Source organism: Onychostoma macrolepis, chromosome 10 (assembly GCF_012432095.1).
Source record: "Onychostoma macrolepis isolate SWU-2019 chromosome 10, ASM1243209v1, whole genome shotgun sequence".
Classification (NCBI taxonomy): Eukaryota; Metazoa; Chordata; class Actinopteri; order Cypriniformes; family Cyprinidae; genus Onychostoma; species Onychostoma macrolepis.
Window position 1 is genome coordinate 5,370,474 of NC_081164.1, and position 24,777 is coordinate 5,395,250.

Below are 24,777 nucleotides of genomic sequence, written 5' to 3' on the forward strand. Positions count from 1 at the left end.
AGGGCAGATGGCAGACAGCGTGTATGGCGTCGTGTGGGTGAGTGGTTTGCTGATGTCAACGTTGTGGATCGAGTGGCCCATGGTGGCCGTGGGGTTATGGTATGGGCAGGCGTATGTTATGGACAACGAACACATTTTAATGATGGCATTTTGGATGCACAGAGATACCGTGATGAGATCCTGAGGCCCATTGTTGTGCCATTCATCCACGACCATCACCTCATATTGCAGCATGATAATGCACAGCCCCATGTTGCAAGGATCTGTACACAATTCCTGGAAGCTGAAAACATCCCAGTTCTTGCATGGTCAGCATACTCACCGGACATGTCACCCATTGAGCATGTTTGGGATGCTCTGGATCGGGGTATACGACAGCGTGTTCCAGTCCCCCCGGACCCCCCCAATACAGTAAAATTGCACATTTTAGAGTGGCCTTTTATTGTGGCCAGCCTAAGGCACACCTGTGCAATAATCATGCTGTCTTCAGCATCTTGATATGCCACACCTGTGAGGTGGATGGAGTATCTCGGCAAAGGAGAAGTGCTAACTAACACAGATTTAGACAGATTTGTGAACAATATTTTAGATAAATAGGCCTTTTGTGTACATATAAAAAGTCTTATATCTTTGAGTTCAGTTCATGAAAAATGTTTATAATTTTGTTCAGTGTAATTTAAAATGCAACTAACCCTAATCTTTACCCTAACCCTATAGTAATTACATGCTGTTAATTAATATTACTCACTACATGTAATTACACTGTAACAAGGACACTAACATAAAATATAAGCTAAAATTGTCATAGTGACGGTAATTTACTGCAAAGTAAATAAAGTTTTTTATAGTAAATATAGAATTTTAGTGAACTTATTATAGCTGCAATTTACTGTACAGTGTTTAATACAATATCAAACGTTGCAATATTTTACAATGTTACTAAAATTGTGACAGTTGCTGTAGTTTACAATGCTTTTTATTAAGTTTACTATGTATTTAAATAAAATGTAATTATGAAAACAACCACAATCATCGCAATTTAAGTAAATTTTGCAACTATTGCAATTTTAGTAACTGTACATTGTTAAAATGATCGGTCACACTTTATATTAGGTGGCCTTAACTACTATGTACTTACATCTAAAATAAGTACAATGTTCTTATTGTATTGCAAAACACTTTTACTGCTATTGAGGTGGGATATGGGTAAGGTTAGGGACAGGTTTGGTGGTATGAGTAGGTTTAAGGGTGGGTTAAGGTGTAAGGGATGGGCCAACAGCGTAATTATAAATTTAATTACAGAAATTAATTACAGATGTAACTACATATAGGTATTTTTAAAAATATAAGTACAATGTAAAAACATGTATGTACACAATAAGTGCATTGTATCAAATGATTAATTTAAATGTAAGTACATAGTAGTTAAGGCCACCTAATATAAAGTGGGACCAAATGATCTCAGTTTCAGTAAACTACTATAACTTTTACACTTTTAGTAAATTTTAATGAATGCACAAAGCTTACAGTAAATTTCAAAAACTGTAACTATGAGAATAAAAAAATGTTGCAAACTATTCCAACTTTTGAAATTGTAGTAAAATTTGTGACTATTGCAACGATTTTAATCAATTTTGTAAACTACTGCAACTTTCACAATTGTTGCAGCATACAGCATTACTCAGATTTTCTTTTAAAAGTTTTCTGAAAGTGTCAGTTTTGTACATTTTTGAAATTTACAAGTTTTGGTGGTTTACTTAAATGACCAAAAGTTTTCATTTTAATAATTTATAATATGTATGAAGTTTATTGAAATTGCAATAATTGCAGTAATTTACAAAATGTAGTAAAATTGTGATCTTTGTACTTGTTGTAGTTTATTAAGTCTACTAAAATAGATATAGTTGTGTGATTTTAAATTTAACAGTGTAACAGAAAAAGGACATCACTCTCACAGTAGAAATGATTATATATCCATATATCGGTCGTTAAAATTGCTTTCACTTCAGCAGAGGTCACATGGACAGTTTTCTGAGGTCAGCTGTCCCTCTCATTGGGTGGCTCAGAGATGTAAACATTTAGACAGAAGCTCTCGGGTGATGGCATTTGCTGCAGTACCTCTGCTGGTACAAGAGAAAGAAACATTAGTGGGATAAAGACTGCGTGATGCAGACATATCATCCTGACGGACGGTCCATTCTGACCTCTTCAGCAATGTTTTCACAGCCCTAGACTTTTGGCCGGAGCATGACGGGGGGATGCAATATTGCTTGTTTGGAACACGATCCATTGTGAGAGCTGAGGGAAATTAAAGTAACTAAATCAAAATAAATCGATGTCCAAATGAGGTCAGCTTCTCGACACAAGTTCATGAGACAGTACCTAATGCTGGTGGGTTTGCTCTGCTTGGGGAGTCGTGAGACGAGGAGGGAGCGACTGAAATTGAATTTGCATTGTCCTTGCTTTTCTAATACATTAAAAGCCTGTCCTCAAGGCAGAGACCTTGTTCATCATTCCGCGTGTATGCCTTTCTTTTTTTATTATTATTTAATTACTAGTGCAGTATATACATCAATTAGACATCAAGTGAAACAGTGGGTCAATGGCACACACACACACACATGTATATTGGATCTTCCATCTAATTTACTCCAAAGTTTAATATGTCATTTTGTTATACATACAGATTTAGCAATTTGATGAAATGCTAATGTTTTGTAGTTATTATTAGTTGTAGTTGCTTAAGGCACTATTAATAATATTTTTCAAAGCTCTTAAACTAATTTCTCTTCAACTAATGATTTAAAAAATATTCCAGTTTGGTACAAACTTGGTCAACGGAATTTGTGGCATAATGTTGGTTACCACTGAAATGAATTTCAACGTATCCCCCGTTTTCTTTCTTTTCTTTTCAAAAATTGAGAATTAATTTTACAGTGAGGCACTTACAACGGAAGTAAAGGGGGTTTAAATTTATAGAGGGTTTAAATGTAAAGCTTATTATTGTATAAATTCATTTACATTAATTATTTTGTTAAAACTTGTCTATTATTTATGCTGTAAAGTTTATCATTTACTCACCTTCATGTTGCTCCAAATCTTCAAACTTTTTTCTTTTTGGAATGTAAGAAGATCATTTGAGAAATGTCTCAGTGGTATTTATTTCCATTCAATAAAAGTCGAGGGTAACCAAAATGACTTGAAGCATTCTTAAAAGTATTTTTTTTTGTGATCTACAGAAGAAAGAAAGGCATACAGGTCATCAACATGACAGTGAGCAAGTGATAACAGAATTTTAATTTTTGGGTGAACTATCTCTTTAAGGTTTTAGGTATTACATTACAGCGGCAACATTGTGGATATAATTTGGATATAAAATCTAAATGTTAATAAGAGATTTAAAGGGGTCCTATTACACTTTTTCACCTTTCCTCTTGTTTGTAAACATTCTCAGGGTCTTAATTGGGCAAAATTGACACCATCGTTAATATTAATAGCTGAGCAGATGAAGCCGAACTCAAATCATAAATATCGAACATGTTTGATATTTAGGACTCTTCATCGGTCTGCCTCTGACGTGATACCCGCGATAGCCAATGAGAGCGAGCAAGCATCACCTACCAGATGTTGCGTGCTTCTACAGCTGAAACTTGGCAGCCACAATCATGACATGAAAGTGATCACCCATATTCTCTTCTATACTTTGTTTTTCACTGTGAAACAGAACACATGCCAGCAGAGCCAGCTGACAACATTGATTGTCCTCTATTTGTTTTTCTTCTCTAGTCACGTTTGGTCTCGCAAGTCTCCGTGAGATCACGTGTCACTGTGAAATCGTTCCTACAATCATCATGTGTGTGGTCTCGCGGTCTGGTTGAATCGTCTAGTGTGCGCGTTCAGAGGATTATAAGTCTTCATGTCTGTGGTCTCCCATGGTTTTAAAATCGGTTAAGATTTGAAAATCGTCTAGTGTGCAACTTTACCAGCTGGCTCCATTCACTTCCTTTGTCAGTGCCTCACAAATTTTTGCATTTAAAAAAATAAATAAATAATAATAATATTAATAATTTTTATCTATATTTTAAAATATTATTTTAAAATTTGACCGAAAACTTGTGCTACGGACATAAATACCTCAAATCACATGCCTTGTTAAATAACTTATGATGATAAATTAAAAAAATTCCATAGAAACTGCTGTTTTGACTAACCACCTAGCAACACCCTAGCAACTGCACAGCTACACAAAACGCCCTACTAATTGCATATCAACTCATTTGCATGGGCAGGCACTGCTCACATTGGCTTAAGAATGTTTTACTTGAGCGCAATTTCAATATGAGTTTACATTTTTTCACATTTGTATAAATTGTATAAGCAGCGTCTTACGGTGCTTATAAACTCTGCAAAGGAGCACAAAGAGACCCTTGTTTTGATTATTTATTTTTTGGCTGCAATATTCCAGTATGATTTTCCAGATTCAAAGATCTTTTGGCTCTTTTGACCCTTTTCAGCTGCCACAGTAAACAGAGCGCATGGATATCTTCAAATCGACACCAAAATAGAAGGCCGATAGGAACTTTCCAACTACCAGTCTGACTGAATACATGCATAACGTCTGCGCCGTTCCCCTCAAGCCCCTAACGCAAAACACAAAGCTTCTGAGAGAGTTTAATATGATTCAGATCAGGCACTGTGTCTTTCCTCTGCGCTGAAGACAATGTCAAACAAAGCCTGGCTGCGTGCCGTTGGCCAGACTCAGCAGCCCAAACTGCTTGTGATATTTTTCAGGAGGTGTTAAATGCCCCATTTGGGGAATAAGAAAATATTTGGCATTCTTTCATATAGGCCTGCCGTCGAAAATGTCCGCTGACTGACGACAAGTCCCAGTGGGGAAAAAGAAAGAGTTTGGGTTACAAAATAAACAACAACAAAAAAAGAAAACTGAGGCGAGTAGCACAAACTGACAGTAGGTTATAGTGGATGCTGTCAGTAAAATGTGGGTCATAGATTTTGATTACATTGCATTAGTTTGACGTTATGCTTAAAAGAAGTAAAAGTAGTAGTCTAATAATTATTAAACTTCAAGACGTAACTTTCTTGCAGCTCAAACATGGCAAAAGCAAGAACAGATCAAATGTAAATGTGGGCCTTGTTAATGTTAATGTAAGATTATCTGTTACGGACATGATAATCGCATACTAATGCTAATACTGTGCTAACACTTACGGTTTGATAAAAATGGGTAAAAAAAAAAATGAGTGGACTTGCATAAAAGGAAGAACGTGAGCCATACTGTATCATAGGTGGATCCTTTTGGTTACACTATATTTCAATAGTCCACTTTAGACATTTTACTAACTACTAAGTAGCCTAACTTTGCAACTGCATGTCAGCTAACTCTCATAGCATTAGTAGATTGTTAGGTTAGGGTTATTAGAATAAGTTCACATGTACTTGCAAACTTACTTGCAGTCATTACAGTATCTGTTGGGGGACTATCAAAATAAAGTGTTAGCAGATATTAAGCTGACAGTCTACAAATATTCTAATGACTGCTTGTTGACATGTAGTTGTGAAGTTAGCAGAATGTCTAAAGTGGACTATCAAACTAAAGTGTTACCCTTTTTTTAACTCCAGACATTAAGCAGCCACCCAGAACACATTAGTAACCACATTCGAACGAGTTTTGCACAGGCAAAGGCATTCACGTTTTATTTATAAGTAACGCATAGAGTTCTGATGAATTTCTGTCATACAAAGACCTCACTTTCGATTGCTTTTCTCTTTTAGGTATGACATCTGCACCTATAAGAACAAACCCTGCGGTACTCTCGGTAAGTACCTGAAATGTATCCTAAGACGAAATATACTTTGATTTAAAGGGTTAGTCCCAAAATGAAAATTCTGTTGTCACTTATTTAACCTCATGTTGGTCCATAGGAAATTTGTTCATCTTCGGAACACTAATGAAGATATTAATCAAAATCTGAGAAGTTTCTGTACCTCCATTGAAAGTCTATTAACCCAAAATGTTGACGCTTCAAAAAGTGGTTTAATCCAAGTTTTCTGAAAAGTCACAATCACTTTATATGATGAATAGATTTATTTTAGGCTTTTAGTCACATGTAAACCCTTGTGAAAAATAAATATAGGCCTACTAAAATGTATACTACAAATACATTTACATATTTATGTACTTTAAAAAAAAACTGTAATTGTACTTTTGGTATACTAAACAGGTATACTTAAAATCTACTAAATTGGAACAACTAATTTTGTACTTAATGCACTTTAATTGTGTGGAAGTAATGCTGAAGTCCAACTAAAGATATACTGATGTATATTTAATTGTGCTAAAATGGAACTATTGCAAGTATACTTCAGGTACACTTTAAATATCTTGCATTTAAAGATCGATATTATTCAACGATCATTCAATCCTCGTCAATAGTGACATTAAAACACATTTTAGGCTTAATATTAAGAAATGTGCATTGTGCAGAAGTAGTACTTGAGCAATATGTCAGTAAATAGTCTTGAGCAATATTTTTTTCAAGATTTGAACTTTACTTAGAATGAAATAAATGTATTTTAAATATATAGTGTTTTTACTAGGGATTATTGATCAGAAAACAGAAGTTCAACCATACTTGCTTGACACTCAAGAAAAAACATCATTGGTTCTTGTGGAAGCTCAAACTGCTGGTGTGACACACAAGAATGAACCTCATTGGCTCTTGCGCATCAAGCGAGTATTGGATTTGATTAAAAATAGCTTCATTTGTCTTCCGGAGATGAACAAATTTCTGGAACTTCTGGAACGGCATGAGGGTGAGTGAATGATGACAGAATTTTCCTTTTGGAGTGAACTAACCTTTCAGACATATGTCACTGAAAGGCAAATGCTACATGCTTCGTTGAACAAATAATTTGGTAAGATTATTGAGAAAGACTTCACTGCTCTGTCTTTATAGAGCTGTTTGGCTCACGTTGAGCTCAAACATGGCTCAAAGCCTGCCTGCCTCTACAGCCGCCGCTGTCTCTTGTTTCATTTCCAAACATTCCCACTCCTGTCTGCTACGGGACGGAGGTGTTTACCCCTCCCCTGGGCAAGCCAAAAAAGAAAATGAGTGAGGAAAATTAGACTATACAATATATAACAGAGAACAACAGATAAAAGAAGAATTAATATGTTTAAAGAAGTCGGGATAACTGAGGAGAAAGCAAACACTGGTGTTTCCCCCCCTTAAATGGTCTGCAGGCAGTGTCAAAGCCTCGTCTTATCTGAACCAGCCCCCTCCAGGGCTGAACCGTATATCTTAGAAGTAATATTGTGACTCCAGGGGTGGTTTGACAGATTGACCGCATTCGTCACATTCCCCGGGTCCCTTTAATTGCCCTGGCATCTGCTCTGCTTCCTTGCTGCCCCCCTCCTCTTTCTCCACCTCCATCTCCACTTTAACACCCCCCACTCACCCAGAGGCATCATCGTGATCTCGGGTCAACGTGTTGCCCTCTGGGGGTCACTGGGTAATCGCAGAGTGGGGATAATACCAACGCGACCCTTGGCTTAGGAAAACGAGCCCCACAAATGAGCTTTCAAATCAGCCTGGGCCCACTAGCCCTTTTCCATCCTGTATCTCTTTCCTTTTTTACCCTTCTTGCCTCCAGTCGGTGTCTTATTAGCCTTTGATTTGCATGTCTGCTCTTGTTTGGGCCTCTGGATAAGGAAGATAAAGAGACCAGAAGTGCTTTGTTGGAGCAATGGGTCCTAAGCAGACACAAGTTTCTCTCGGTATTCCATATTCTTTTGCAATATCTTTAATATTATTTTGCCCACAGGGAGGTCAGGTTTATACCTTTCCAATACTCTTTTGTTATATTATCAACTTTAAAGCAGTAGTTCAGCCTCGTAGCTTTCCAAATCTGTATTACTGTGTTTTCCATGGATCACGGGTCAGTGACATGGTTATGTTTATTTTTTGTTTGTTTATTTGTTCTGTCTATTATTTTTTTACGAAATGCAATTAATATATCTCTTTAAAAATGAGTAGGATTTCAATTTCTGAATTAAAATTATTTTTATATTTCTGAAGAGGCATAAAGTTGAAAATGTCAAGGTGATTATTCTTATAATAAAATGAAGGGGAAAAGCCTCATTAAAAGAATTAAATTCTTAAGTAGTCTGAAATAATCTTTTATTATTGTTATATTTATTATATTTGGAAAAACACAGTGTGGTGTGACCAACTATGTCATGTGGTGCAACCAACATGCAGAAAACAATAACATAAAAAAACATCCCATGCAGACTCTTAAAATTTCAGACAGTTTTACCTTTTTTATAATGCATTATTTAAGGTTAGTTCAGGTTTTAAAATATCAGATGGTGCAACTCCACAAAATTAATGATATTTATGAATAAATATTTCATTGATTGAAGATATTTCCAAAAATCACCAAGTTGCTATTTTCCATATACAATGAAAACAAAGTCTTAAAATTTAGGACACAAAAAGGACCATAAGAGTATAATGAACTGAGGCCATAAAACGTATGTTAGTTATACCGAGTCATATATGAGGAAAGCTCTCAAATTCTATAAGCGGCAAGTGCATTTTCAACCTTGTGTGAAGACACGTTACACTAAGTTTAATGTTGATGAAACCAACTCTCCATTAGATCTTATATGTCTTGTAATTAAATGTAACACACCAGTGAATGCCCCCAACAGGTAATTTATCCAAGACTGTTGAATTGTTGAATTATGGACATTAAATTAAAGGCTAAGGTTTCCTTTGTGCATTTGAGTTTGCAAAGATAAACTACCCACCATGTGTCTGATCCAACCAGAAACCAGAGCAGGCTTCTTGGATCTTGAATGGTCCTCCATGCATCTAGCTTTAAGGTTTTGTGTTTTGCTCCCACCAATCACCAACAGATGTAATCTGGTGAGAATTGTTCTGCTCTCCCAGGCTGGATAGATGGGAAAAAAGAACTGAGACACCTGGATTTTGCAAAAGCCCTTTTCCCCACTTCATAGCTTCAAGGGAACCCCCTCCCCTTAACAGAAGCAGCTGGCTTTGAGACTGTGAAGACTCAATCTTTGCTCCATCTTCTTCTTTGTCAAGAAGAAACATCTGATATTTTTGTAAGACATGAAATTAATCATTTTTTAGGAGAATTAAAAGCATAGTTTTACAGTACAAGTGTACTGTAAAACAAAAAACCCTGTAAAATAGGGCACAATGTACTGTATTAAAATGAAGGGATTTCTGTATATATATTTTTTACAGGTGTTTAACCTGTATTATGAATTTTGCACTTCATTACGTTGTGTTTGATGGTTAACAAAAATGTCCATAAAATGAATAGTTAATTATCAGTACATTTTCCTTTTTATTTATTTATTTATTTTACAGTGTATGGACTACTCTTCTAATACTTTTGTGCTCCTTTTGCACCCTTTTTGATGCTTAAAAGACCCATTTATTGTAATTGCAAAGAAAATAGTAACCAATTCCTTTTTTTTTTCCTCCACAGAAGAAAGTTTAATGTATCAAATCATTAATGTAACAAAAATGCGAAGGCAATCCCAGAAAAACATTTTTTTTGTATTTTTTTAAATAGTAGCTCTTATGATTTTTTTATTTTAAATAACTTAAATTCATTCAAATTTATATAGCTTAAATTTTATCCATAAAATTTGGAGTAACATGTTGTCAAGAGGTTGTCAACCTATAGCCAAACCTCAATTGAGCGGTTGGCGCCGATAGCCTCGTGGTTAATGTGCCGACATATAGCACAGTTGTGCTCACAGCGACACAGTGACGATTCCCATCTCGAGGTCCTTTGCTGATCCAACTCCCCTTTCTCTTCCCAATGCTTTCCTGTCATCTCTCTGCTGTTCTGTCCATTAAAGGCATAAAAGCCCAAAAACATAACTTAAAAAAAACTCTCAGTTGTGAGTACTTTACATAATGTTGAGTGTTGTTCGCTTGACTTTGTTGCTGTTGATGAATGTGTTGTTCTAAATTAGTCAGTTCTCATGTTATATTCCAGTCATCAAGCTGCCTATGTAGGCAGTGTGCAGAAAGATTTGTGAAAGTTTTGTGAGATCCAAGTGCTCTATGTCAGTGCTGCCACACTGAGGTGGCTTGCTACAAAAGTTGCTACATAAAAACAGAGAGTAGATTTAATGTTTCCTTCATTCCATACCAATTAAATAACAGGCCTGTTTATTTATGTCAAGGAAAATGACAGTGCAACATAAAGCTTAAAAAAGTACAAACCTCTCAGAAAGCCAAGTCCCTGTAGGCTGGGGACCAAAACACTGTCAGTAGTAAATTTCAGCTTATGTTAATACCCAAAAATTGTCAACTAAATCTTATTTGGAAGAAAACAAACATAACAGGATTAAGAAAACAATGATTTCTTTCACTCTTTTTGAAACTCTGAAACCTTGAATAATAAAAACATCTATATTTTAGGGGCACAAAGTGATGTGTTTTCTTGAATTCCAAGCTCTGGCTTGAATTACTAGGTGGTCCCTTGTTACCAGATGTAGAATTTATAAATCTAACCCCCTTGTCTAGACATTTTCCAGCTACAACATCAGTTGTTTTTTTTATTTAATCGTCTAGCCGTCAGTGTTGACCCACCCCCTGGTGATTTAAAAAAACTTTAGCATAAACTTTTCACCAGCTTCAAATTCAGTGGTGTCGAGGTTAATGTGAAGAATCTCATTTTATGGTGGTGACTCAGTGCAGCACTTCTACACCTTGACCTGACCTTATGTGTGTGTGTGTGTGTGTGTGTGCTTTTTTTTTGTGTGTGTGTGTGTGTGTGTATGTGTGTCAGGTTTGGCGTCCGTAGCTGGAATGTGTGAGCCAGAGAGGAGCTGTAGTATTAATGAAGATATAGGCCTTGGTTCGGCCTTCACTATTGCACATGAAATCGGACACAAGTAAGTATATTTTCTCTCTCTATTTGTCTTTGTGTTTCTGTCTGAATGAATGAATGTGAACAGTCAAATGGATTGTAATATGTTAATTGCAGTTAATTAGTGGTGTTTGCTAAGGCAGGCATCTCCATTTAACTTAACTTAAAGGGAGAGTTCACCCAAAAATGAATATTGCGTCATTGTTTACCAACCCTCATGTTATTCCAACCTGATGTGTTTCTTTCTTCTGCTGAACACAAAAGAAGATTCTGAAGAATGTGCGTTACCAAACAGTTGACGGTAGCCATTGATGTCCATAGTATGTAAAGAAAAAATAATGCTATGGAAGTCAATGGCTATGTCAATGAAGCCTCAAGTAAATGATGACGAAATTGTTTTTCGAACATTTTTTGGAGAATTGTCCCTTTAAATCGTCTTGTTTATAGTGAGTTTATACACTTTCTGGCACTTTTATAGGAAAATATTTGGGAGAAAAGAAAACAAGAATGTTGCAAGCCAGATTTGAACTAATTTTTCTTGTATGAGCACCATAACTCAATGTTTTGAAATAATGAAGAAAAAATCCTCTTTTGTTATTATTGCTCAAGAAAATCTTATTTTAACAAAACTGTAAATTTGAAACACCTTTATCTGCCAAATGCTGTGTTATGTGCTGCAACCAACTCAAATCGTTAAAATATCAGAAAATTCAATGTTATAATAACAAGACAAGTTTAGTTCAGTTTTAGTCGTAACTCAAAACCTTTTTCTTTTTAAATAACCGAACGAACGAACGACATTTCTTTTTGCAGAACTTTTCAAGTTTTAAACTACATTTTCAATGAAAATTTTCCAGATTTTTTTTCTTTTCTTGATTTTACTTGACACCTGTTTTAGAGCATTTAGTATCTAATTAAACTGGATTGTGGGTAGCAAGTGAAATACAGCGCACAAAAGTAATGCAACTGTTCAGTGAATTCACCCCTGAATGTGTAATTAGATGGTCAGGACTTTATTAAAGTCCTTGTGGTTGAAAAATTGCTCAGTATTCTACATGTGACGCTTTCACGTCTCATAATGTATTTGTGTCTGGATTGGTTTTATTGTGGTCATTACTATGTATAATCCTCCAGCCAAAATGCAAAGCGTGAACTGCCTGCACACACATCTTTATGCAAATGACAGTCTGGACAAATGAACCCTATCCCAGAAAGCTTAGAAAAATAACCATGATCTATTGGTCTATGTAGCTTTTCGGCTAAGTTCAGCGAGATGGTAATTTCCTCTATTATGTCTTGCGTCTGCTTCAGTTGTGGAGCTGTTGTAAAAATAGCCCCTGCTTCTTGTGGGGAAGGTTTCTCCCGCACTGATTTATATTGAGAGTAGAGTGAAATGTCATAAATGTGCGCCTTAAAAAAACACAGAGGAATTGTGTGATGTGGTGGGGGGTATGTTATATGCATTAGAGGCTGATTTCTGCTTTTGGATAGACCCCGGCCGACAACGAAAGCTTCGAGGTCTCGCCGTAAGGTGATCTGATTTTTTCATACAATATCCAGACAGATATGTAAGGGAGCAAAATTTGCACGGCTCAAATGATGTATTTGTGGAGTTGCCGGCAAGGAATGTGGCTGAATGCTTCAGCAGTCTTGTACACCGATGGCCCGTGAGCAGATGAAAGCAGCTTGGAGGAAGGGGGAAAGGCAGGCCAGGTTCATTAAGAGATGACTGCCCGATTGAGGTCTGCTCAAACGTGTAATTATTGATTGACAGGCCTGGATCAGGGTGGTGATTACAACTTTCACGTTCCTTCAGAGCTCCAGACAGCCTCTGGCCTTTGACCCATCAGTCCCCTTCTCACAGCTGTTACCGAGCCAGAGAGATCCTCTCTTTACAGCTTAGCTGAAGGAGATGTCCTCCGCTCCTGAGCTTTCAGAGCTGCCCGAGCTTGTTTGCTTGTGTGCGGGGTGGGCGACGTGCTTGACGTGATCCATCAAAATTCATGATCTGCTGCTTGTCTCACAGTTTCGGTATGAACCACGATGGGATTGGGAACTCCTGCGGGACCAAAGGTCACGAGACAGCCAAGCTGATGGCGGCCCATATCACAGCCAACACCAACCCCTTCTCCTGGTCAGCCTGCAGCAAGGACTATATCACCAGCTTTTTGGAGTAAGTGAAAAGAGCATTTGAAGAATGCTTGCCTTAAATCTAATCTTTAATATAATCCATTATTCCATCTCATTTGCTGGTCTAAAGCCCAGCTCACATTGTGCGATTTTGGCCACAATTTGGTCGTCTGTGACAATTTTTGACAATCCTAAAAGATTCCTATATTCCTAGGCTAAAATCTGTAGTCTTTGATTGCTGGTTTTACATGTTCACCAACAGCTGATTAATGGCCGTTTCAATCAAATCTTACCTCCGACGAAATTCTGGCAGTGTCAGAAGATTGTCTTGCAGTGTGACTTCTACGACGAACTAAATACTAAATACGAAATACGAAATACGTCTTCGTATTTCAAGACAAGCCATGATCAGAATTAATGCTAGAGATTTCTCCCGTCCCCCGCTCACGGAAGTAATTTGATATGTTGTCTTTGCTATGATAAACACCGGTTGCACCGCTGTTGTCATTTGATTTTGTAGTGCTGCTAACACTTATTCTTCACCATTCATATACTTTTCATGATAGCCACCATTTCAGCCCCGCGTGTAATGCAGCTCGCAGTGAACGTGTATGGGTTGATAATGTAAAACTCCGGACAAGTTTTCTTGCTCGCATCCATTTTTAACGCGTCTTGACTGTTGTACAGTTTGACATTAATGACAACTGAGATCCCACAGTGTGACCTGATAATCATATTCGTACAGTCTGATAAGTAACGATCGTAAAGGACTATTAAAAAATCACTACTTTTCTACCAGACATAGGCAGCTTTTGACTATTAGCATCTAGTCTGAAAACATCATGTAATAGTAACTCTCATTCTGCGAAAAGCGTTGCATACACTGCATACAATTAAACCCACTCGCAATATTGGTAGAACCGAATACAAATCTTACAAAAGTTTTGCAGAACAAGTTTTAACAACTAGATGCAACCTGTAAAATAACACCATGGGTAACACTTTTACTTTAGACATTCTACTGACTATAAGTCAATTTTCAAGTCCATGTCAACTTATTCTACTAACCCTAACCCTATCTCTAGCCATAACCAGTTTATTAATAATCTAATGAGAGTGAAGCCCAAAAGTATACTTTGTTTTTATACAGGTACGCTATGAGTACACTCGAATGCATAGCCTTTCAGAGTCTCCATTTGATAGCATGCGTGAACGCAGGCAGTCGACACATGCTCTAGAAAGTTTAATCTTTGTCCAGTGTCTGCTCTATTTTTCTATTTATCTTTGCAATCTCTCAAAATAAAGTTGCGGCTATCTCATAACCCTCTCAAAAAAGTGCTCTTCAGTATACTGTAGGCATTTATTGTTGCAGTCTCAGGTATCTTGCTGTTGTTGTTCCGTCAATTTAGTTTCATTTTCTACTGTCAAGCAACGGCCCAGGCCAGTGTTGCCACCTTGTGGAACAACTGATTAGTGCAAAACAAATTCATGTGCAACCTGCATGAACAAACTGGCTGGTGCGTGTACAGTACGCGCATACTATTCTGGTGAAGAAATCAGCGTCACGCTCACAGTAAATAGACAGTCGCATAAAAAGTGAAGTATACTTTGGGCTTTAGTTGACATGTAGTTGCAAAGTTACTTAAAGTAAGTAAAATGTCTAAAGTGGACTGTCAAAATAAAGTGTAACCAAAACTTTCTTAAATTTATTAAACATTTCTGGGCAATCGGACATTCTTCTATTTAAGTTAGCAAATTTACAGGCGCTTTAAACGGTTTACTTAGGTTGGAATAAAACTCGTCTTTGTAAATTATTTTGTTTGTCTGAAATCATATCAGTTTTTTTTTATTCTTTTTGCAAAGTCACTTTAAAACCCCTTAATAAGGAATGCAGATCAGATTCGTCTAGCATGCATACATGGTAATTAGACTACAACTGGACACAGAGTTTTGTGAATGCTCTGAAAGATAGAGGTGAGGCATGACAAATATTTGATCACAGCTGTGTCACATTTACCTTTATTTGGCGAATTTTTGCAGGCAACATTTAGTTATTTTAGGAATCTATACAATTTGAAATTTTGCAGCTGGGCGAAAAATTTTCCAATGCAGATTTCGCAACTGAAGACTACAACTCAACTACACAAAAACCTGCTGCAGCTTGATTATAACTGTCCATTAACTGTCCACTCTTTCGAAATCTTTCGAAGATTCAAAGATTATCAAAACATTGGCAAATATAGTGGCTAATTTTTCCTCAAAAGTACTCATTGCAGCATCCCAGCACATTGTAAATATGACATTTCTTCCAAATGGATTGATAAACTGTGCACCACGACTCAAAAATGTTGGCCTTGTCCCAAATGAGGCTCTTAGCACTTTGAGAAAGAGGGCATCTGTGAGCATCCTTCTAAAACCTAAATTGCCAAATGTAACATTTTAACTAAATTGATTAAATTTCTAGTGTGCAGTTAGAGGATTACTTTTATGGTTTTACTCTCTATTTTACTACCGATACATAATGCCGCTTAACAATTGGCTTAATTTTTTTATAACCACACAAATGTGCTGGATTTGAAAAAGAGTCTGTTCATGGCTAGATGAGAGTGTGGAAGTTGATCTGTAGTAGGCAGTCATAGGCAAGTCTGTGAATTGTTAGCCTAACGTAAGACGAAAGAAAATAATAGCGGTTGCCATGGCTGTCAAAAAGTTTTCCTGGTGAATGACCTCATGGAAGAAGATTAACATCACAGCCATCGCTGGCATCAGAAGCTTTATCATCGTGTGCCAACTTCCCACACAAACACAAAGAAACGCTGCTCTGTTGGTTTGGGATGAACTCCCTGTTGTATAATCACACCGTGTCATCTGTGACCATTTCGGATTGAGGCTGAATACAAACCTTCCTTTTTTGGATTTGCTTAGTGCCGGGCAATTCATCAATAATGGACTTTCTCTGAAATCTCAGGTTGATGTAATCTTTGGCAGTAAAACAGCTCTGCTATGATAATGCTAGTCTATTACCGCAACATCCCCATCTAGATTCTGGACGTGTGGATGGATCTTTCCTCACCAGAAACCGGTGTTTGGCTGTAGATTTTGACTTATTTTAGCGTGCTTGTTTGTACATGTACAGTAGGAACCTTCAGTAAAGAAAGTGGCTTTTGTAAAAATGGCTAAAAGCAATTTAGGCTTCTGTTTACAGCAGTCATTATTACAGTGAAACTCATTGGACAGGCTAATTAATTGGCAGATATACATGCAAATTTTGAGATTGACATTGGCCATTAAATGTTAATTGTGTCAGTTTCAAAATGTATAATAACCATACACATAGTGGGTGATAAAAAGGTGTCAAATAAGTGTTTAATTAGATATCTGCAGTTTCGTGTATCTAAAACATTGTTTTGTTGTTATGTCAACCAACTGCCCCCTTGTTTTGGGACAAGTTAATATCGCTTAACTTACATTATAGACACAACATGGATGGTTATTTTGCAATGATTCCAAATGAAGCAAAGCAGCATCAACCGTTGCATGTCGTTGAACCAGAAAGTCTGACACAAACACAGTCAAACTGAGCAACACAAGCATCTCTGTGTTTTATACTAAATACCAGCACATGGCTTGTCTAATTAGATTTGAAAATAAAAACTCTTATAAAAAATGAAAAATTGCTATCGATCGAACACAAGGTTAGACTATTTCCATGGACAAACTGTAATTTTTTGCAATTTCCTATTTAGCTATTTGTTTTCGTGCTGAAATATTATAAAAAGTTACTAAGTTTCCTTTCATTGCTGACATATCTGCTCGCTGTAATGAGTTTACCCAAGGAAGTTTTGTTGACATGTCAAATAAACATGTCCATTTTTAAAGTGACCATTTTTGTCTTTCTCTAAAGAAATAAACAGTCTTTGTTTGTGTATTCCAATACAAGGGCACATATTCAGATTCGTCTTTCTCCTCTGCGAGGGGATTATTCTACCAAAACACATGGGAAAAAATAGAAAACTAAATGGATGAAACCAAATACAACATTGGTTACCCCCCAGGCTAGAGCTTATGTGTTTCTTTCCTTTCCAATGTATTTGGTTTAGTTTTTAATTAGATTAGACTTCCAGTATTGTGGTGGGAAGCCAGAGATCCCTGTTTCACCTAATACTTCCTTTTGAATGCACTGCAGAAACCAGATCCATAGGATGCTTTTTTTTTAGATATCTAAATATATTTTTGAATACCCTTTTGTTAATTAATGTAAGATTTTATCAACCGCATTTAGCTAATTTAGGAGAAACCAGGGCTGATTATCAAACTGTTTACACTAGTGAATATTACATTTATTAATTTTTTTTTTTCTCAGGACAGTATTTTATGTGTACATGTTAAATATTTTACAATATTAAATATAGTATATAAAATCATATATATTTATATATATTAAATTTTTTAATGCAAATTATGATGTTGGAACTTTAGTTTGAAGGCTAAAACAAATGATTTAGTATTATAAAACTACAAATTATTCTAACGTAAGAACTATTTGATTTCAACAAGTTCCAGTGATAACTATATCCGGCTTCCAATATATATAAACAAATAGTTGTCATTTAAGTTTTAAAGTCACGCCTTCCCATTTTTCCATCTTCAGACCAATAAATGTGCGAGTTAGACACATATTCCTTGTAGAAAGTGTCTGAAACTGTAATGGCATACCGTCAGAGGGTTAGTGTGTCTTGGCTGATGCAATGTAAACTCACTCTCTTTAGAGGCACTGTTGCTTTTAGCAGCGCACGGTGGGGTGGTTGGTTAACATGCTTTAGGTTGCGCGTTCAATTGCAGCAATCATGTGAATGCCAGACAGAACCTAGAATAGAGCCGCCTGCTCTCCAGCAGTATGAAATGTTAGCGTTTATGTTGTTAGCGAGCCCACTATTCCCTCAGAGAGAAGGAGAGCGTATTCCGCGACATGCTGCTGGAAAAGCCAGCGGGATAATAATTGGCTGTTTTATTCCGGCGGACAGCAGCGGCGTGGGGCGGACACGTCTCTCAGCCGCTTGCGCACGCCAGGGAGGGGGGAAAAGCATCCGTAACGGGGACGCCGAGAATAAAACAAGATCCACTTCTGAACCCAGAATAAACACAGTCCAACAAAACATGCCCTGCCTGGCCTCTGCTTTGGCTCTATTTTTTCTCTTTGTTCACTGCAGACAGAGCTGTGGCCCTTTTTTGAGGGTTTCTTGGGAGCATTCATATTTCTAGCTGACTAAACAGACTAAACACAACTTTGACTGGACACGTGACCTCCGGTACCTTCTATGTTTTTTTGCTCGTTCAGTCTCTTTCGTCATTTTATTGGCTCTTCAAAGGATTCCATAGGCGCACCGCAGTACCATATAAGTCCAAATCTCAGCGTTTTATGGCCACTGTTTGTCATTCACGCTTCCCTCATTTTGCCTTCTGTATTTTCCAGGTTTCTCGCTTGCTAATTCCCATTAACAATATGCCTTTCCTTTGCCTTTCATGTGAGATTTTGTCACAAGACTTTTTTCTCTTGTTGGACACAGATGAAGCCTCTGTAGAGAAGCCAATCCCATTGAAGGTTTGTTTTTTTGACAGCTCAGGTCGGGGAACATGTCTGGACAATGAGCCTCTGAAACGAGACTTCCTGTACCCCACTGTGGCTCCAGGGCAGGTGTACGATGCAGATGAGCAGTGTCGTTTCCAGTACGGTGCCTCCTCCCGTCAGTGCAAATATGGGGTAAGAAGGCTGCAACACACTATCATGCTCTGGGAATGTCATGCTCACATAGTGACATTTGTTGGCTCAGACACCAAACATTTTTGGCATTTTTGTGTGAGAGAATGGGACAGTTCTGCTTCAACCATGATCTTTTTTAAAAAGCAGTATCATAAAGTGGTCATTAAAAGTTAAAATTACAAGCTTGAAAAGTTAATTGTGTAATATCTTTGCTACTATTGTCAGCAAACAGTATAGCAAAAATAATACCTGTTTTCAAACAGGTTTCCCGAACTCATGCCATTGGTTGAGCCACTGTTGCTGTGTCAGACTCACACAGCAACCTCACACAAACTAAGAAGCAAAAATAAACTTCCATCACAACAAGCACAACTATTCTGTGGTTGCTTAAAAGTCATGAGAAAGTTGATAAAGTAAAACATAACAATGGTAGATGTTGATTTTTAAACATTGCAGAAATGTTGTTACAATCACTGTTGCCAGCTACTTTCAATGGAAAATAGCTAAAGTCTGCTCGCTGAATGACACTAGATGACAATATACTGTACCATCGAGTCTCGGAAACTAGGATAAACCATATCTAGTTTTATAGATGCGATGGTATATAGATATATCATTTTTATCGGTATATATTGGTCCAAAAGAGGTTTTAAAAGTCACTAAATCAAGCGACAAAGTTGCCAAGTTGCCAATGCTGGTTACAATGGGCCAATTCAGTGGCTGTCGTTTAAATGTGTCATTCAAGTGGACAAATTACGTTATTTTAAAAGCTGGTTTTGGTCTGGTTTTGTTTTTGTTGTAAAAACATATTATATTGACATTTTGAGTCTACTTAAGGAAAACCATTTTAAAAATGTTACAGAGATGTTACCTTACTACAACCAATGCAGTGAAGCAAAAACCACTAAATCTATGAATTTTGGTCCTAGTCAATCATGCTTTGCAAGAAAATGCCAGAAACTTCATGAACACATCAAGTGTGATCAGATATTTGCTACATTCTTGATACCTGTGACGATAAAACCTGCTGTATATGTACTAAAATCCAAGAGCTGATTTTGATTCAGAAGGCGGTTTGGACATAGAGAGCAAGACCGCTACTTAAAGAACTTTGAGGAGACATGATGCCGGAGGTCAAGCAGTTATTTTTACCACTGACCCAGAGGAGACTAGCCAAAGGACATGATTTGTTCAGCAGGCAACATTACAAGAAGAGCTTTCTGATGTACAGAGCAATGAGGGGAAAAAACATGCTGTGAGTGAGTGCTGTGGTGTCTCATTTGGACTTGTAAAGAATATATCGAGTTTAAGTTTTTGTAACACTTGCCCTGATTGTGGAGAACTTTTGGACGCTTTGAGAAACGCAGGTGATAGCAATCAGCTGAGATTATTTTCACTTCCTTTGAGGGCTAGAAGTGAGGCTGCCAAGTCGATACTCTCTTGTAGTAGGTCACATGATGCCATAAATGTTGTCGAAATTAAAGATTGTTGTTTTATCAGCACCTGAAACGAGCTTCGTCGAGCATGTTTGAAGTCGGGCCACATATCTTTCAGAGAAAGCCCATACTTGAGGTTTGTTTCTTTTCCTGTCGAATCCCCAGACTTTTGGAAATGATAATGATTTTACCCAAAGAATAACAAACTTAAGCAAATAAACTGACACAGGGAAGAAAAAAAGGCTTGAATGAAGCCAGGAAAATTAATGATCAATAAGAGATGGTGCTCTGCTTAGTACAAATATGCGGCTTTGCTTTCTACACCAGAAAAGAATTAAATTACCCGAGATTACAGAGTTCTTTTGTTTCATTGAGAGATATATCCGACAGTGGATGAACGCATGCCAAAAAGAGAACCCTGTAATTTCTCTCTTAAGCTCATAACTGTGGTATAGATCAGCATGGAAGACGGTCATGTAAAGAAAAAAGTCTTGCATTCCCTTGGCTCAAGTTTAATACAGCGTGTAGTGTTAGTGGATTCTGACAATCTTATTTTTTTCTGCCAACCATCTGTTTAATACATGCCTTTGGAGAATTATAACCACACCAGCAGACCAGAGGTTTGAATTTGGTTTGGAAAAACTGTTACGAGAGATAAACACATCCGGGGGGTGGACAAAAAAATTTGAAACCTAAAAATATATTAATATCAAAGACCTAATAAGGAGTACGACCACCTTTTGCCTTTGATTCTTCCTGGAATGCTGTCATACATTTCCTGAAGGCTGTGGGGTGGAATTTACCCCATTCTTCAAGAAAACTTGAGCCTGGGGGTCTTTAGGACAAAGCCAGTGGAAATCTATTTCTAAATCTATTCTGCTTCAGATCAGTGGTGTTTAGATCTAGTGACTAGAGAGGATGTGGGAGGCATTACACTTTATCCTGCTGTTTATTAAACCACCAATTAATTAGCTGTGTATATGAGGAGATTATCACCATGGAACATGGGAACATCATAAAGGAAAATATTTAGTGGCATTGGAGAGCGCCTAGTATGGTAAGGTGGTCTCAACAATTTCACTGTGACTGGGTCATTTTGAGGCTGGACTTTTCAGATATTAAGGTATTATTCTGTGCGAGTTATCTGTATGAGTGAACTTGTGACATCTTATGCAAAACATGGACAAACTCAGCTTAGAAGTCAAGTTTGTCAATGTTTTGCATATGTTGTCTTAAGACTCACTCGAAGACTTAATAATTGTTCAATTTTTTGTAGTTAATTCATTCAATTGTTTATTTATCTATAAAACTGTAGCTTGGGTCATTAATGAACATGTAAATATAAGATTAATTAAATATATACACAACATAAACATTTTACATTTTCTTGCATCTGCACAAAATTATTTAATTAATGAAAATAAGAATTTATTTGACAAAAGTGCAAAACCAAATAATTCAATAGAGACAGAACGATAGATAGGACGATAAACAGATCTATCTATCTATCTATCTATCTATCTATCTATCTATCTATCTATCTATCTATCTATCTATCTTTTAACCATGGTTTTCAGAGTTCGGTTCTGATGGTTTTGAGTGTTTTTGCTTAGGTGACAAGAAAAGTAGGAGGTTAAGGAGAAAGAAGTAATGTTTTTATTGCAATACTCTTTATTTTACTTGAAAGCTAGATAGTCATGTTTAGGTCAAAGCATGAAGGCAGATGAAGTAATTCAAAAGAAATATAGTTTAAGTGATTCAGGTAATCCAATAGAGAAGAATCACAAATGAAACCATGTGTAAAACACAACATGACAATACCAGACAAAGGACTAAATGATCTGAAGGGCTTAAATACACGGCCGCTAATGAGATAATTAACTAAATTACAGGTGAGCATAAGGAGTAATTAAAAAAAATGAGAAAGTAGGTGAAATGACAAAACAAGGAAGATACAACCAAAACACAATGAAAATGTGATAAAAACTGAACATAAGCGTGGCATTAGTCTGCTTTGCGCTGTAAATTGGCAGAGAAGGTGGAACTGAGAATAGACAAGGGGCAGATGAAAAACAGAAAACAAAAGAGTCCAAGGAGGCGACAGAAGGAGCTATGGAGGGATGAGCTATGGATGGTCAACAAGATCCTAGCGCAGTCCAGGAGATGGCCATGAGGTAGGCGATCCCTGGCGGAACCGATGGAGGGAGGAGCCAAGGTGGAAACTTGAGCCTGACTGACTGAAGTGATGCTGTGCAATGAGAAGGCCCAGGCAACGATGAAGGACCAGGAGGCCGAGGGAGAGTCCCAGCGACAAGCGGCCAAGGAGGAGCCAGGGCACCAGAGAACTGCTGTGACAACGGAGCAAGTGGGGACCGTGGTGTAACCTGAGGGAAGGAGGAGCCAGACGGAGCCATAGGGATGCAGGGATAGAGCACAACAGAGATCCTGGAAGTCCGTGGCGATGGTAGAGAGGGCAGAGGCAGTGGGACAAGGGAGCCCGGAGAAGCCAACAGGGCGACGGCCCATGGTGGAGCCAAGGGAGCGAGAAGCTGGGATGAGCCAATTGGTCGATGGGCAGAGGTAGAACTAGGGGCTCCGAAAGATGAGGCGGAGCCTGGGACTCCTCAAGCCAGGACATAACTGGGTACTAGAATCCCCAAGGTGGATCAGGGCTGCATGGCAGGGCTGATGGTGGAGCTGAGGGGCACTAGCGGAAAAATGTGGCAGCTGGCTCCATCTCAGTCTAGATCTCTATGCAGGGATGAGTAGGGTCTCTCTGCGGTGGGCTCTGGCTCTTTGTCCACTGTGGACGTGGGCGCTCCTCTACATCGCCCACAGTAAAACAAGATCCGACGACCCACAGGGTGAAGTTGATGTAAAAATACTTTTTATACTTTTAATTTTTACTTTTAATAAATACGTTTACCCCGTTGGGCTCAAAGGGGTTCCCCATCGGGCCAAAGTTAATCGAGACAAACTTCCTCTTTATTAATAGGTCCTTTATTCAGTCACGTTTAGATCAAAGAATGACAAAGGTAGACAAAATAATTCAAAAGAAGTGTATTAGATTAATCAAAGTGACTGGGGTAATCCAATAGAGAAGAAACACTAACGAAACAGTGTGTAAAACACAACACAACAATACCAGGCAAAGGATTAAAGAAACTGGAACTAATGAAATAATTAACTAAATGACAGGTGAAGAAAGAAAGAAAGTTGAGCGGGTGAGTAATTAAACAGACAGAGAAACTAGGTCAGATGACAAAACGAAAGACATAACCAAAACTCAATGAAAACATGATAAAAACTAAACAAAAGTGTTACATAGATTGAAAGAATAGATAGATTTCCATCAGAAGACCAAAGCTATGACTGAAATGGGACACTTTGTAAAAATTAGCACAGATAGCCACAAATCTAAAGATCCTTTATGTGCATATTTCATATTGAAATTCTTATTCCAGCCACTTAGTGCCTCATAACTTTAAAACTAACATTTTAAAACTGTTCGATAGCAATATTTACTTTGGTCTTAGTGAATTTGGCCCATTTTTAACCTGCACTCCCAGCTTAAAGCCGTCAGTGCTGGGGTCTCGCTGGTCAAGCCTACCCCTCTGACCTTCTCAGCATGGGCATCTTGAATGGGCCAGCAGGAAACCTTATTAAAACCAGCCGCAGAGGTGGAGCTTTTGCAACCTGAGAGTGGTAGTTTGCCGCTTTATTTAATCTGGATGGGCTGGGCAGCTGAGTCTTATTTACTGACCTGGGGTCAGTGGCGGTGCTCCCTATCGTAAGTCTTTTTCATGGGGGCACTTCTCTGTCCTGTAAATCCTGTGAAGTTCAGGCTTTAAAGGGAGCTGGCGCACTTTAATGGGAAATCTAATGCAGGGTTCTACAAAGCTACACTTGTAATGTATGGAAAGCCTTATGTCTTCCTATGCTAAAACTTCAGACCCCAGCATGGTTCCTAGCGCAGTCCAGGAGATGGCCATGAGGTGGCGATCCTGGCGGAACCGATGGAGGGAGGAGCCAAGGTGGAAACTTGAGCCTGACTGACTGAAGTGATGCTGTGCAATGAGAAGGCCCAGGCAACGATGAAGGACCAGGAGGCCGAGGGAGAGTCCCAGCGACAAGCGGCCAAGGAGGAGCCAGGGCACCAGAGAACTGCTGTGACAACGGAGCAAGTGGGGACCGTGGTGTAACCTGAGGGAAGGAGGAGCCAGACGGAGCCATAGGGATGCAGGGATAGAGCACAACAGAGATCCTGGAAGTCCGTGGCGATGGTAGAGAGGGCAGAGGCAGTGGGACAAGGGAGCCCGGAGAAGCCAACAGGGCGACGGCCCATGGTGGAGCCAAGGGAGCGAGAAGCTGGGATGAGCCAATTGGTCGATGGGCAGAGGTAGAACTAGGGGCTCCGAAAGATGAGGCGGAGCCTGGGACTCCTCAAGCCAGGACATAACTGGGTACTAGAATCCCCAAGGTGGATCAGGGCTGCATGGCAGGGCT

At 38.2% G+C, this 24,777-nt stretch overlaps 1 protein-coding gene across 1 annotated transcript in view; it reads left to right on the plus strand.

The window, feature by feature from the left end:
- Positions 1–24,777, plus strand: part of adamts6 (ADAM metallopeptidase with thrombospondin type 1 motif, 6) — an 85,131-nt gene that overhangs the window by 15,381 nt on the left and 44,973 nt on the right. The window contains exons 9-12 of the mRNA XM_058788796.1: positions 5,794–5,837; positions 10,864–10,969; positions 12,971–13,117; positions 18,694–18,835. Of these exons, the coding sequence (XP_058644779.1) occupies positions 5,794–5,837; positions 10,864–10,969; positions 12,971–13,117; positions 18,694–18,835 (439 nt within the window). The remainder of the gene's footprint in view (positions 1–5,793; positions 5,838–10,863; positions 10,970–12,970; positions 13,118–18,693; positions 18,836–24,777) is intronic.